Genomic DNA, 13,647 nt, shown 5'->3' with positions numbered 1-13,647 from the left:
AAAGACGTGAAGATAACCAAGTATCAGGATTTGAAGTCAGGACTCCACTTGGTTTTATTTTCCTGGAAATATATCCTTGGCGGCACAAAAGCCTCTTGTGGTGGCCCGGCTGTCCCTTCCGCGTGTATCTCTGCCGCGATTGCATTCTTTACCGAGTTCTTTACCATTTCCTTCAGTGTCCTTACATTCACAAGCACTTCTTAAATTCTTACATCTAAGTGACAGTGCACTGAGGGATGGGAAGGTGACTAACACCAAGTTCTTTACCTGAAGGACACCACAGTTTGCTAGGAGAAATAACTACTTTCTCTCTCCAACCTTGGATTTGTTGGAACTGTTTTAGCTGTAAGTTGTGCAAACTCCACCAGAAGTGGCTTCAGCAGGAAAAGGAATATATCGGCTCATACAAACCGCAAAGTCTGAATGTAGTTTAAGCTTCAGGCATGGTTGTATCCAGGGGCTTGGTGTCCTCATGATACAGTCACTTTCTGTCTCCATCTCTTGGGTCTTCTTTTCCCTGCTCATTTTATTCTTTGGCCAGGCTCCCTTCGACTGGTGGCAAAGATGCCCTCGGACAGCTCCAGGCTCCAACAGTTCTTAGTGCCTGCTATCCCGGAAAGAGAGAGATGCTTTGCCAGGAGCTGGCATGATGCTCATCAGCCCACCTTGGGTCACGAGCCTCTCCTTGAATCAATCATGGTGGCCTAAGGGACGGAATATTGCTTACTGTTGAATCTGCACAGTTCAGAACAGTGCCCAACACAAAATAGTGCTCAATACATATTGGTTGGATAAATGAAAAGCGTCTAGTAAAGAGAACAAGGAGAGCTTCATGGGAGAGGTGGCCCTTAAAAAGAGTGACTAATTTTTATTGTGGTAAATATGTATAACCTAAAATTTACCATTTTAAATGTACAATTTGGTGGTTTAAGTATGTTTGCAATACTATGCCATCATTGCCACTAGCCATTTCCAGTTTTTATCTTCTTAAAACTCTGTACTCGTTCCTCCCAACCCCTGACAACCACCACTCTACTGCCTGTCTCTCTGATTTTTAAAAATCTTTTTTTAACGTTCACTTATTTTCGAGACAGAGAGAGACAGAGCACGAGTGGGGGAGGAACAGAGAGAGAGGGAGACACAGAATCGGAAGCAGGCTCCAGGCTCTGAGCCATCCGCACAGAGCCTGACTTGGGGCTCAAATTCATAGACTGCGAGATAATGACCTGAGCTGAAGTCGGACGCTCAACTGACTGAGCCACCCAGGTGCCCCTCTGTCTGATTTTGACATCTCTAGGCACCTCTTGTAAGTGGAATCCTACGACATTTGTCCTTTGTGGTCTCGCTTATTTCACTTAGCGTAATGTTCTCAAGGTTCATCCATGTTGCAGCACGTGCCCCGATCTTCTTTTTAAAACTGAATAATAGGGGCACCTGGGTGGCTCAGTCGGTTAAGTGTCTGACTTGGGCTCAGGTCATGATCTCATGGTTCACGAGTTCGAGCCCCGTGTCGGGTTCTGTGCTGACAGCTCGGAGCCTGGAGCCTGCTTCCGATTCTGTGTCTCCCTCTCTCTCCGACCCTCCCCCATTCATGCTCTGTCTCTCTCTGTCTCAAAAATAAATAAACGTTAAAAAACAAACAAACAAACAAAAAACCCTGAATAATATTTGAACAAAGGGAAAAAGAGACAAACCAAAAAAACCAGACTCCTAACTATAGAGAACAAACTGATGGTTACCAGAGGGGAGGTGGACGGGAGATGTGTGAAACAGCTGATGGGGTTTAAGGAGGGCACTTGTGAGGAGCACCGAGTGATGTATACAACTGTTGACTCACTGTGTTGTACATCTGCAACAAGTATAACACTGCATGTTAACTACACTGGAATTAGCAATTTTTAACTTTTTTTTTTTTTTTTAATTTTTTTTTTTCAACGTTTTTTATTTATTTTTGGGACAGAGAGAGACAGAGCATGAACGGGGGAGGGGCAGAGAGAGAGGGAGACACAGAATCGGAAACAGGCTCCAGGCTCCGAGCCATCGGCCCAGAGCCCGACGCGGGGCTCGAACTCACGGACCGCGAGATCGTGACCTGGCTGAAGTCGGACGCTTAACCGACTGCGCCACCCAGGCGCCCCAGCAATTTTTAACTTTTTACAAAACAGAATAGTATTCCATTATGTGTATGTATCACGTTTCGTTTATTTATTCACCTGTTGATGGATATTGGGGTTGTTTGCATCTTTTGGCTATTGTGAATACTGCTGCCATGAACATGGTCGGGCAAGTATGTGTTCCAGCTCCTGCTTTCAATTCTTTGGGGCACACACTCAAAGGAAGAATTGCAGGATCATATGGTAATTCTGTTTAGGTGTGATTTTTGGAGGAACCGCCATCTTGTCTTCCACAGTGGCTGTGCCACCTTCCGATTCCCACCAGGGGCACACAAGGGCTCCAGTTTCTCCGTACCTTTGTCGACATTTATTACGTTTCGTTTTTGGATTATAGCCATCCTAAAGGGCGTGAAAGAGGGTGAAATTTTGACAGAGGGTGGACAAGCCAGACTTTCAGCCAACAGAGGCCTGCCTGGAGGGGCTATGGTATGCAGTGGATTGAGTCACGCAATGTCTGATGTCAAAATCCATGTGGGGTTCTGTTTACCTTCCTTTCCTGGAAACGACCGACTGTAGAGTACCGTAAAGGCCCTGCCTCCCATGTACCTTCCAATGCTGCTGCTAGAGCTCATGCTGGCTCAGGTGTGCTGGAACATCAGTGACTTGCTCTGAGAGGCTGAGTCAGGGGCAGACACCCGGGAGGTTAGCTGGTCACCCATCACAATGACCAGGGGCTGTGATCAAAGCAGCCTGCATCACACAGGTCAGGGTTCATCTCAAAGACAGGTGTGGTGGTGGGGCACAGAGACAGGACTCTTCACGAGGCAGGGGCACCTGGAGTTGGAAGGGCAGGAACATCGTCATCTGCTTGGTAGAAGGAGGGGTAGGTGCTGTTTGCACTGACGCTGGCCCCCAGCCCCAGGAGGGGAGCTCTTTATGCACAAAAAGGAGGGGGCGTAGGGACTTTTTGAGGTCTGGCAACCACCCCACTGGGCCACAGCCCCCTGAATGGAATAGGCTCGGGGCAGTGTTCCATGGGAATGAAATGGAGTACCAGTCAAGAGCCTAGGGGTCCATGCACACAAGACAGGGTGAGCTCAGATTGCTCCCCAGTGCCCAGCTGTGAGGCTCCCTGCTAAAACTTCAGGGCTGGGGGGGCGAGGGGCAGGATTGGACCTTCCTGCGGCTATCATTCAACTGGGAATGCAGAACCTTGCTTCTTCACCCTGGATGCTCCTGATCCCTGCTGGAAAACATGATTTGTGCTTCTGAATCAGGGCACCTGTAAGTCCTAGGCCCGTGGCTTGCTTCCTCAGTGCAGCGTTATGTGGGTAACTTGAAATGGGCCATGGTGGGAGCATTTGCACGACAGAAATGCAGAAATCGGGAAACGCTTATTTTTTTTTTTTTAATTTTTTAATGTTTATTTATTTTTGAGACAGGGAGAGACAAAGCATGAACGGGGGAGGGTCAGAGAGACAGGGAGACACAGAATCTGAAACAGGTTACAGGCTCTGAGCTGTCAGCCCAGAGCCCGACGCGGGGCTCGAACTCATGGACCGCGAGATCATGACGTGAGCCGAAGTCGGACGCTTAACCGACTGAGCCACCCAGGCGCCCCCGGTAAACGCTTATTTATTTGCCTCCAAAGGTGGTTGTTAAATATTTACCAGCACACGACTTGCCCTGCTTGACAGGTGAATCCGATGTTCTCATCGGCTCAGGTTCGGTCTGGGGCCTGCTCATGCCCCTTTGTCCCAGGACCCCTGTCCACTTGCCCATTGATCCCTGCTGCCATCAACCCCTGGGTGACTGAGTCATGTGCAGGGTGGGGCTGAGAGGATTGGGGCAGTTGTGCTCGGTTGGCACAGCTTTGGGGAAAATGGCTGTTTCCCCGGCATGTGACAGAAGCAGGGCTAACCAACTTGTCTGTGTCTAGGTCATCTGCCATGGCAGGTGTGGTGTACTCCAGACAGGTGAGTGTTGTGGCTTTCTGTCTGTCCCTCGTGGCCACTTCAAGGTTGGGCAGCTTTAACAAACAGGCCCAGGCGCTTTGGGGATCCCTATGATGATCATTCTGAAATGATAGGGGTTTTTTTCTTGTTTTTTAACCAGTAGGGGAAAGCTAAGGATTTGCAGTGTTCTGAAGGTTCATTTACGTATTCAGCATGCATGTATTTGGTATCGTGGGTGTGTCGGTCCCTGTGCTGGGTTTTGAGGCTGCAGAGATGTCCAAGATTAGGTCCTAACCTTGGGTGCTTCATTAAATCCATTACAATTCGCCACGATAAGTGCTGCAATGAGGGACGTAAAATGTTGTATGAAAGCGGAGGAGAAAAAGTTTAATTTGGGGGAGGTGAGGAATGAAGGGGTGGGATAGATGTTTTGGGGCGAAATTTAATCTGGGTTTTGGAGAATGTGTAGGAGTTTGCCAGTCCATGAGGAGTACCACTGGTGTTTCCGGCGGGAGATAAGAGCATGTGCACCCGTGAGGAGTAGACTGTAGCGAGGCTGGTGTGCAGAGGGCGGGGGGGGGGGGGGGAGCCAAGTGGGATGAGGTGGTAGAGGTCAGTGGAAGCCAGATCGTGAAGGGCTCTGAATGCCAAGCCCAAAAGTTGGTCTTGGTCCTGTAGACCATGAGAAGCCACAACTGCCTTTAGGTGGAAGAATGGCAAGACGGGATCTCTTGTTTTGTAATCTCCCTTGCCCTGTAGGCCCCTGTGGACTTAGATATATACCAGAGCTCTTACATGATTGACTATCAACCCTACGGGAAGCACAAATACTCCAGGGTCACACTACAAGAGGTAAGAAGTCGCTCGGTCTTGTCTTTTCTTCAACGGCCGACTGAAATCATCTTTCCTGCATTTGTATTATGAGCGTGGATATTGGGGGCACTTACTTCGAACAATAGCTGATGCCAGGAGATCTAAAGAAGTCTTTTATGTGTATGTTTTGTGAGTATGTATGCTTTAAAATGTACATCAACTCTAGGGGCGCCTGGGTGGCTCAGTCGGTTAAGCGGCCGACTTCAGCTTAGGTCGTGATCTCACGGTCCGTGAGTTCGAGCCCCGCGTCGGGCTCTGTGCTGACAGCTCAGAGCCTGGAGCCTGTTTCAGATTCTGTGCTTCCCTCTCTCTGACCCTCCCCCGTTCATGCTCTGTCTCTCTCTGTCTCAAAAATAAATAAACGTTAAAAAAAAATTAAAAAAAATAAAATGTACATCAACTCTAAGTCATGCATACAGAAGAGTGTAAATAATATACATTTACAGTTTAAATAACATTGACAAAACAAACACCAATGTACCCATTATCAGCCAGCTTAAAACATAGCACGTTAGAAGTACCAGAGAGCCCTGGTGGGCCCCTCCCTGCTCCCACCTCCTCCCACCTCCAGAGGTAGCCACTATTCTGAATTTTGGGCTAATCATTCCCGTGTGTGTGTGTGTGTGTGTGTGTGTGTGTGTGTTTATTTTAAGTTTATTTATTTCTGAAAGAGAGGCAGAGGCAGAAAGGGAATCCCAAGCAGGCTCCTCACTGTCAGTGCAGAACCTGACGTGGGGCTCGAACTCACGAGCCGTGAGATCATGACCTGAGCCAAATCAAGAGTCGGATGCTCCACCAACTGAGCCACCCAGGCTCCCCTCCCTTGTGTCTTTCTTTAAAAAATAGCTTTACTCTATATGTATGTGTCCCTTCAAACAAATTGTTTAGGTTTGCCTTTTGAGCTTTATTATATATTGGATCATACTATTCATCCTCTTCTGTGACTTTTATTTTTTGCTGAACATTGTATTTTATATAATATATTATTCATTTCTGCTGTGTGGTACTACACTGCTTGAATGTGCCACCATGCCTGTCCCGTTGGCCATCTGGGTTTTTACTTTTTTGTTACCCTTCCCCACTGCCCAGTGCTGCAATGCAGATTGCACAGCCTAATGTATCCACCGCCCCGGGAGTGGAATTGCTGGTCACAGGTAACATCGCTATTTGCCAAAGTTGTTACATCGATGCAGCAGAGACAGTCAGTTCTGTAACTCTCCAACCTTGCCATAAACTTGGTATTGATAGACTTTCAGATTTTTGCTGATTTGTTTGGTTTGAAATAATATTTTCTTGTGATCCCATGTTTCCGGATATTTATTATTCTGTGAGATGTCTGTCCTGCCTTTTGCCCATTTTGTTTTTTTGAGTGGGATGTTTGTCTTTTTCTTTTTTTTTTTTTTTTTTTTTTTTTTTTTTTTTTTTTTTAAATTTTTTTTTTCAACGTTTTTTATTTATTTTTGGGACAGAGAGAGACAGAGCATGAACAGGGGAGGGGCAGAGAGAGAGGGAGACACAGAATCGGAAGCAGGCTCCAGGCTCCGAGCCATCAGCCCAGAGCCCGACGCGGGGCTCGAACTCACGGACCGCGAGATCGTGACCTGGCTGAAGTCGGATGCTTAACCGACTGCGCCACCCAGGCGCCCCTGTTTGTCTTTTTCTTATTAATTTGTAGGAGTTCTTTACATACTGTAGACATGTTTCATTTGTTAGTTATATAAAATAGCAAAAGTTCACAGGCTGTGGTTCATCTTTTCACTTCCTCTCAGTGAATCGCAATTCGTACCCAATTCTTACTGGCAAAATATAGCCAGATGTAGGCATCTTTCCCTGTATCATCTGCTCTTTTGAAGTCTTAAGAAATCCTTTCCTATTTAGAGGTTTCGCCCCTAAAAATAAGAAGATCTAGACAAACAAAATGGGACAATTTCTGGGATATAGTATTTGGTGGAAGCAAAGTGCAGAGTGGGATTATAATGTGCATTTGTGTACAAACCAAGGGTGTGTGGAACTTCATTATATGTTTATATGTACATAAACTATATCTAAAAAGATACATGGGGCACCTGAGTGGCTCAGTCGGTTAGGTGTCTGACTCTTGATTTCGGCTCAAGTCATGATCTCTCAGTTTGTGAGTTCAAGCCCTGAGTTAGTCTCTGTGCTGACAGAGGGGAGCCTGCCTGGGATTCTGTCTCCCTCTCTCTCTGCTCCTCCCCTGTTCACTCTCTCTCTCTCAAAAATAAATAAAATAAACATTAAAAAGAAGAAGAAGAAGAAGAAGAAGAAGAAGGGCACCTGAGTGACTCAGTCGGTTGAGCATCTGACTTCTGCTTGGGTTCTGATCTGGAGGTTCATGAGTTCAAGCCCCACATCGGGCTTGTCGTTGTCAGCACAGAGCCTGCTTTGGATCCTCTGTCCCCTTCTCTCTCCCTCTGCCCCTCCCCTGCTTGCACTCTCTCTCAAAAATAAATAAAACATTACAAAAAAATTTTTAATAAAAAATTTTAAAAAATCCTTTGTATTATTTCAGTATTGCCCTCAGTCATATACATTACCACTCAAAAACTAATTTAATTTTTTTTTAAGAGAGAGAGAGCATGAGTCGGGGAGAGGGGCAGAGGGAGAGAGAATCCTAAGCGGGCATCACACTGAGCATGGGGCTGGATCCCACCACCCTGGGATCACAACCCAAGCTCAAATCAAGAGTAGGACACTCAAAGGACTGAACCGCCCAGGCGCCCCCAATGTTTTTTAAATAAAGAGAAGTGTGCTGTCTGGAGGATGAGGCCAAGGAAGCTTCGCCTCTCACCGAGCTCAGCTCTCGGTTCATGTGTGATTTATTTCCACAGCAAGTGAAGCTGGATGCCCAGCTCCGGGACAAAGAGTTGTACAGGCCGATCCCCAGCTCCAGGCCCAAGCTAGAGGATGGGTACCCCGCCTTCAAAACTCCTCCCATGACTGCCAGAGACCTGGGGCTCCCAGGCTTCTTCCCACCACAAGACCAAGACCGGGCGACCACGGCAGAGGGCGAAGGCAGGTTCACCGGTCTCTGCCATTCCGTGTACCCAGTTTCCCACGCTCTGTACCTGGCCCAGGGTGATCCCAACCGCGTCCACCAGAGCGCCCACTTTCCGTGCCTCCTGGAGCCCGAGCGCCAGCCTGCTGCCAAGGAGGGCAAAGGCTACTTCCTACTGCCTGGCTGCCTCTGTCCTCATCACCACAAAGTCAAGTACCCCGTCTTGAACCGATGGGGGCCCTTGATGTCATTTTACCAGTAGGAAGTGTGGGGCACCCCCAGGGGCACTGTGGAAACCCTCCCTCTCACCAGGCAATCCCCCACTGCCCTTGGAGAATGGACAGGAGAAGTGAAAATAAAGCCGTGGAAGATGATCCAGGAGCCCCGCCTGTTCTGCTTTGCGCCCTGCCTGCCCTGGCACCACATCTCTGCCCACCTGTAGGAGGAGGAGGGGATGAGGGAAGGAGGGCAGGACGGAGGGAGAGAAGGAAAACTGGCGTCTTTGGAGGCTGGAATCCGTGTCAGTTGAGCGTCCTGCTGTAAAGATTCTTGCTGCTGCAGGCATTTACTTACGAAATGGGAAAAATCACGTTCCCCAGAGTTCTCTGGATGTTGAGTGCGATTGCAAACTGGTCCCACGCTGGAGCCACCCACAGTGACCACTTCAAGGGCGTCATTTTACACGTTCCTTCTTGCTCAGCGGTGCTTTTGTAAACATACATATGCCCTCTTAGGGGCACAATGCAGAAATGACATTCTTCCCTTCCAGTTCTGTCCTCTTGGCCACAGCCTAGCCACATGGTCCCACCAAACTGCAAGGAAGGCTGGGAAATATACCTTCATCCTGGGTGGCCGTGTGCCGGTGAAAAACAGGAAGCCAGCAGAATAGAAGGAGAGGGTGTATTGGGGTGGACGACTGTCCATTTTTGCCACAAAACCTGAGGAGGCTTTCCCATTGGAATCACACCAGACACCTAGTGCTTCCCCAGGGAATCTCGTTAAAATGCAGATTCTGAGCCAGTCTAGGACAGGGGCAAGATTCTGCATTTCCAGCAAGCTCCCAGGTGAGGCCAGCACTTCTGGACAGGGGACCATGCTTGAGTAATGAGTTCATACACAATACTCTGCACCTTCCGTTTCTCTTCACAAGCCATCACTTACAGATCTATTTTTTCTTTCTTTGTTTTTGTTTGTTTGATTTTAATAGCCTCCATGCCCAGTGTAGGGCTTGAACTCACGACCCTGAGACCAAGAGTTGCATGCTCTACCTAGTGAGCCCGTCAGCCACCCCAGATGCAATTATTGTTATTATTTTAAAGTTTATTTATTTATTTTGAGAGAGAGAGGGAGTAGGAATGAGGGAAGGACAGAGAGAGGAAGAGAGAGAGAATCCCAAGTAGGAGCCAAGCTGTCAGCACAGAGCCTGATGTGGGGCTCGATCTCACAAACCATGACAGATCTAATTATATATATATATATATATATATATATATATATATATATTAATTTTTTTTCAACGTTTTTTATTTATTTTTGGGGCAGAGAGAGACAGAGCATGAACGGGGGAGGGGCAGAGAGAGAGGGAGACACAGAATCGGAAACAGGCTCCAGGCTCCGAGCCATCAGCCCAGAGCCTGACGCGGGGCTCGAACTCACGGACCGTGAGATCGTGACCTGGCTGAAGTCGGACGCTTAACTGACTGCGCCACCCAGGCGCCCCTAATTATATATTTTTTTAACAGCTGCCTGATATTCCATTGAATTGATGGATTGTGACGTATTGAAGGATTCTCTTATTTGTGGGCAGTGAGGCTTTTCCATTTTCTTTCCTACAAATAATACAGCAGTAACAATTCGTGAACATATACCCTTGCTGCTTTTATTTCTGTAAGAGTCTTACAAGGGCTGGGTTTGTTCTGGGTCTGATGGGGCGGGTGTTTGCTGTTAATAGATACCATTAGAAGTGCCCCCATCCTCCCAGCAGTGGCTACTAGTGCCTCTTATCCCCATCTCCTTATGATGGACATTATCAATCCTTCTGATTTTTGCTAATTTGATAAATAGAAAATGGTATTTCATTGTGGTTTTAATTTGTCATTACTTGGGTACTGGTGAGATACAGGATCTCTTCTTTTTTTAAGCTTATTTATTTTGAGAGAGACAGAGAGGAAGAAAGAGAGAGAGAAGGAGACAGAACACAAGTGGGGGAGGGGCAGAGAGAGTGTGAGAGAGAGAGAATCCCAAGCAGGCTGCACTGTGTCAGCAAGGAGCCTGACTTGGGGCTTGATCCCCAGAACCATGAGATGATGACCTAAGCTGGAAACAAATTGGTTACACTGCCAGCTGAGCCTCCCAGGTACTCCCATGGTCTTTATTATATCATTTGCCATTGGGTTTCTGAGTCACATCTTTTACCCTGAATTATCTTTTTTTTTTTTTTAATGTTCATTTATTTTTGAGACAGAGAGAGACAGAGCATGAACGGGGGAGGGTCAGAGAGAGGGAGACACAGAATCTGAAACAGGCTCCAGGCTCAGCACAGAGCCTGAAGCGGGGCTCGAACTCACGGACCACGAGATCATGACCTGAGCCGAAGTCAGCCACTCAACCGACAGCCACCCAGGCGCCCCGAATTATGTTTTTTCTTATCAGTTTATAGGATTTTTTTTTTTTTTTGCACATTGGCCATGTTAGTTCTTTGTATAGCACATGTTCCTAATATGTTCTCCCTGAACTTTTAAATACACAATTTAAAATATGTAATCGGAACATATTTTTTTCTAACATAAAATTAATACCTTCAGTGGAGAATGCTACAAAGTGAAGAAAAGCATGAAGAAGAAAAAGAAATCACCTCTAATCCCACTGCTCAGCCAGTAACAACTGGTAACATTTTGATTCCCAGCGTAGCAGATGCTCGGTCAGATCCTTGGGCTGTAGAGCCAGACAAATCTAGGGCTCCACCCATGCCTGAGTTTACTACCTAGCACCTGAGGGGTATTCTAGAAAGTTATTTCATGTCTCTGAACAGCAGTTTCCTCATCTGTAAGAGGCATTAATAATGCTCCCACCTTTTGAGGAAACACTGTTTGCACAGCATCTGAGATATAGTCAGTGCCTGGGGAGACCTTTTATAGGTATTTTTACAAATCTCATACTGGATATATGTTTTATTTTATTTTATTTATTTATTTATTTATTTATTTTATTTTTTTAAGTTTATTGTTGAGAGAGAGAAGAGAGAGGGAGAGACTATGCAACAGGTGGAGGGAGGCAGGCAGAGAGAGAGGGAGAGAGAGAGAATCCCAAGCAGGCTCTGTGCTGTCAGCGGGGAGCCCTAACTCGGGGCTCAATTTCATGACTATGAGATCATGACCTGAGTCCAGATCAAGAGTCGGATGCTTAACCAACGGAGCCATCCGGGTGCCCCTGAATATGTAATTTTAAACGCTGCTTGGTCTTCGTTGCATTAGCAATAAGCATCGCCATTCAGCCTTAAAACTTTATAAATATCCTTCATGAGTTCAAGCCCCATGTTGGATGTAGAGATTACTTAAAAATACAATCTTAAAAAAAAAAGCGTATTTACAAATACGCTTGCATGTTCATACCGTAATTACCAGTTAGAGGTTCAAGTTGTTTCCAATTATGTCTTTTTCTCTTGCAAATTAGGCTACAGAATAAACTTTTTTCCGTAATTAGATAAAGAAGCAAAGTTACTGTGTCAAAGTGTATGTATATATTCTCAATGAGTATTACAAACCACGTTCTAAACAGGCATATCTTTAATATCAAGGAATCTTTTTTTAGGTGTGATGATTGCCTTTTGGTTATGTTAGACTTCTTTTTTTTTTTTTTTTTTTTTACATTTATTTATTTTTGAGAGACAGAGTGAGAACAGAGCGCAAGCAGGGGAGGGGCAGAGAGAGAGGGAGACACAGAATCCGAAGCAGGCTCCAGGCTCCGAGCTGTCATCACAGAGCCTGACGTGGGGCACGAACCCACGAACCGTGAGATCATGACCTGAGCCGAAGTCGGTCACTTAACCGACTGAGCCACCCAGGTGCCCCAGTGAGATTTAATTTTAAAATACAGGAGAGATGATGTCTGAAATTTACTTTATTGATTTTTTTTTTTTTTTTGATGCTTATTTAGAGAGACAGAGAGACAGAAGCAGAGACACAGAGCTTGAGTGGGGAAGGGGCAGAAAGAGAGGAAGTCACAGAATGCAAATCAGGCTCTAGGCTCTAAGCTGTCAGCACAGAGCCTGATGTGGGGCTCGAACTCACAGATGTGGGGCTCAAATTCATGAACCAGGGGATCATGACCTGAGCTGAAGTCAGATATTTAACTGACTGAGCCACCCAGGTGCCTCTGAAATTTACTTTAAAATGCTGTAGCAAAGCAGTGTTACTGGAACAAGGGAATAAATAAAACAAGATCAGTGACAAAATAACTGTAGCTGGAGATGGGGGCATGGAAGTCCATCATCCTGCCTTCTTTTCCACTTTAGTGCATGTTTAAATTTTCCGTCATAAACAGTAAAACAGGATGAGGCACCTGGATGGCTCAGTTGGTTGAGCACCCCGCTTCAGCTCAGGTCATGAGCTCACGTTGTGGGTTTTAGCCCCATGTCAGGTTTTGCGTTGACAGCATGGAGCCTGCTTCAGATTCTCTGTCTCCTTCTGTCCCTCCCCACACTCTCTCCCTTTCTCTCTCTCAAAAATAAATAACAAAATTAAACAGGAAGGAAAGGAGGAAGGGAGGGAGGAAAAGGAAGAAAGGAAAGGAGGAAAAAAGGAAGACAGACGTACCTTTAGGCTATGGCTAGCCATCTTTAAGTGTATTCGTTCATAATATCCTTGTCATCCTCGCTATTCTGAGTAAAAAAAAAAAAGAGAGGAAGGAAGGCTGGAAGGAAAGGGGGGTGGAAGGGGGAAGGGAGGGAGGGAAAGGAGGGGGAGGGAGGAAGGAAGAAAGGAAGGGAGGGAAGGAGGAGAGCGTGAAAGAGAAAGTGTTAGTTGGATAGTATAATCTGATCCCCGGTGAGGTTGAATAATTTCACAAATGACCCTTATCTCTTCATGGGTTGCAAAATGCTTTCTTACTAGCGTGTCCCTTCTCCTTGACCTATTACACTCTTTGGTGAATCTGTTTTATCCAAAATGGCTTCTAGGATGTCTGTAAAAGAAGGTTTATGAGTGCAATCTCACCACTTTTCAATGCTTGTGAACGTTTTTTCCAGTGTTGGGCCATAGGGATCCGCTGACAGTTTTAACACATAGTTACTTCCACAAAGTGATTTGGTTGTAAAAATGTAACAATAGCCACCCTTTACCCATCACCTGTTGTAAGCCAGGCTCTGTGCATACATCACAAACGTTCTTCTGTCCTCACATACCGATGAAGAAACAGAGGTTCAGGGAAGTTAAGTATCAGCCCAAAGCCACTCATGGCAAAGCTAGAATCTGAATCCCAGAAGCATCTGATTCTAACCCCAGTGGTTCAGTCAGTTTTAGAATGTTGCATGCCATTTTGTTCTAAATAAATGATAAAAAGCCCTTTAATATGATAGCTGTCTTGCTCCCTAATGTCCAAGTTTCCAAACCTGCCATTTGGTGTGAACAATTGCCCCACCAAGAAGATGGGCAGATGCAGGGCTCCCTCTGGATTCTGAATCCGAGGTGTT

At 46.2% G+C, this 13,647-nt stretch overlaps 1 protein-coding gene and 1 long non-coding RNA gene across 8 annotated transcripts in view; one reads left to right on the top strand and one right to left on the bottom strand.

Annotated features, from left to right (window-relative positions):
* Positions 1-8,332, top strand: part of SPMIP9 (sperm microtubule inner protein 9) — a 51,949-nt gene extending 43,617 nt beyond the window's left edge. Inside the window, exons 1-5 of one of the 7 annotated variants that reach the window (XM_058683381.1) lie at positions 2,896-2,997; positions 3,766-3,838; positions 4,054-4,090; positions 4,829-4,921; positions 7,792-8,332. In XM_058683381.1, coding sequence (XP_058539364.1) covers positions 4,064-4,090; positions 4,829-4,921; positions 7,792-8,220 — 549 coding nt within the window. In that variant the 5' untranslated portion in view covers positions 2,896-2,997; positions 3,766-3,838; positions 4,054-4,063 and the 3' untranslated portion in view covers positions 8,221-8,332. The other 6 variants (XM_058683380.1, XM_058683382.1, XM_058683379.1 and 3 more) reach the window with 6 other exon arrangements.
* Positions 37-2,799, bottom strand: LOC131484780 (uncharacterized). The gene is made up of 2 exons (XR_009248443.1): positions 2,662-2,799; positions 37-806 (listed from the first exon to the last, which is right to left on the bottom strand). It is a non-coding gene; the product is annotated as an uncharacterized LOC131484780 (long non-coding RNA).
* Positions 8,333-13,647: the final 5,315 nt, after the last annotated feature.

This window comes from Neofelis nebulosa, chromosome 9 (assembly GCF_028018385.1).
Source record: "Neofelis nebulosa isolate mNeoNeb1 chromosome 9, mNeoNeb1.pri, whole genome shotgun sequence".
In the NCBI taxonomy this organism is placed as follows: domain Eukaryota; kingdom Metazoa; phylum Chordata; class Mammalia; order Carnivora; family Felidae; genus Neofelis; species Neofelis nebulosa.
This window is presented reverse-complemented; position numbering and strand designations above follow the sequence as displayed.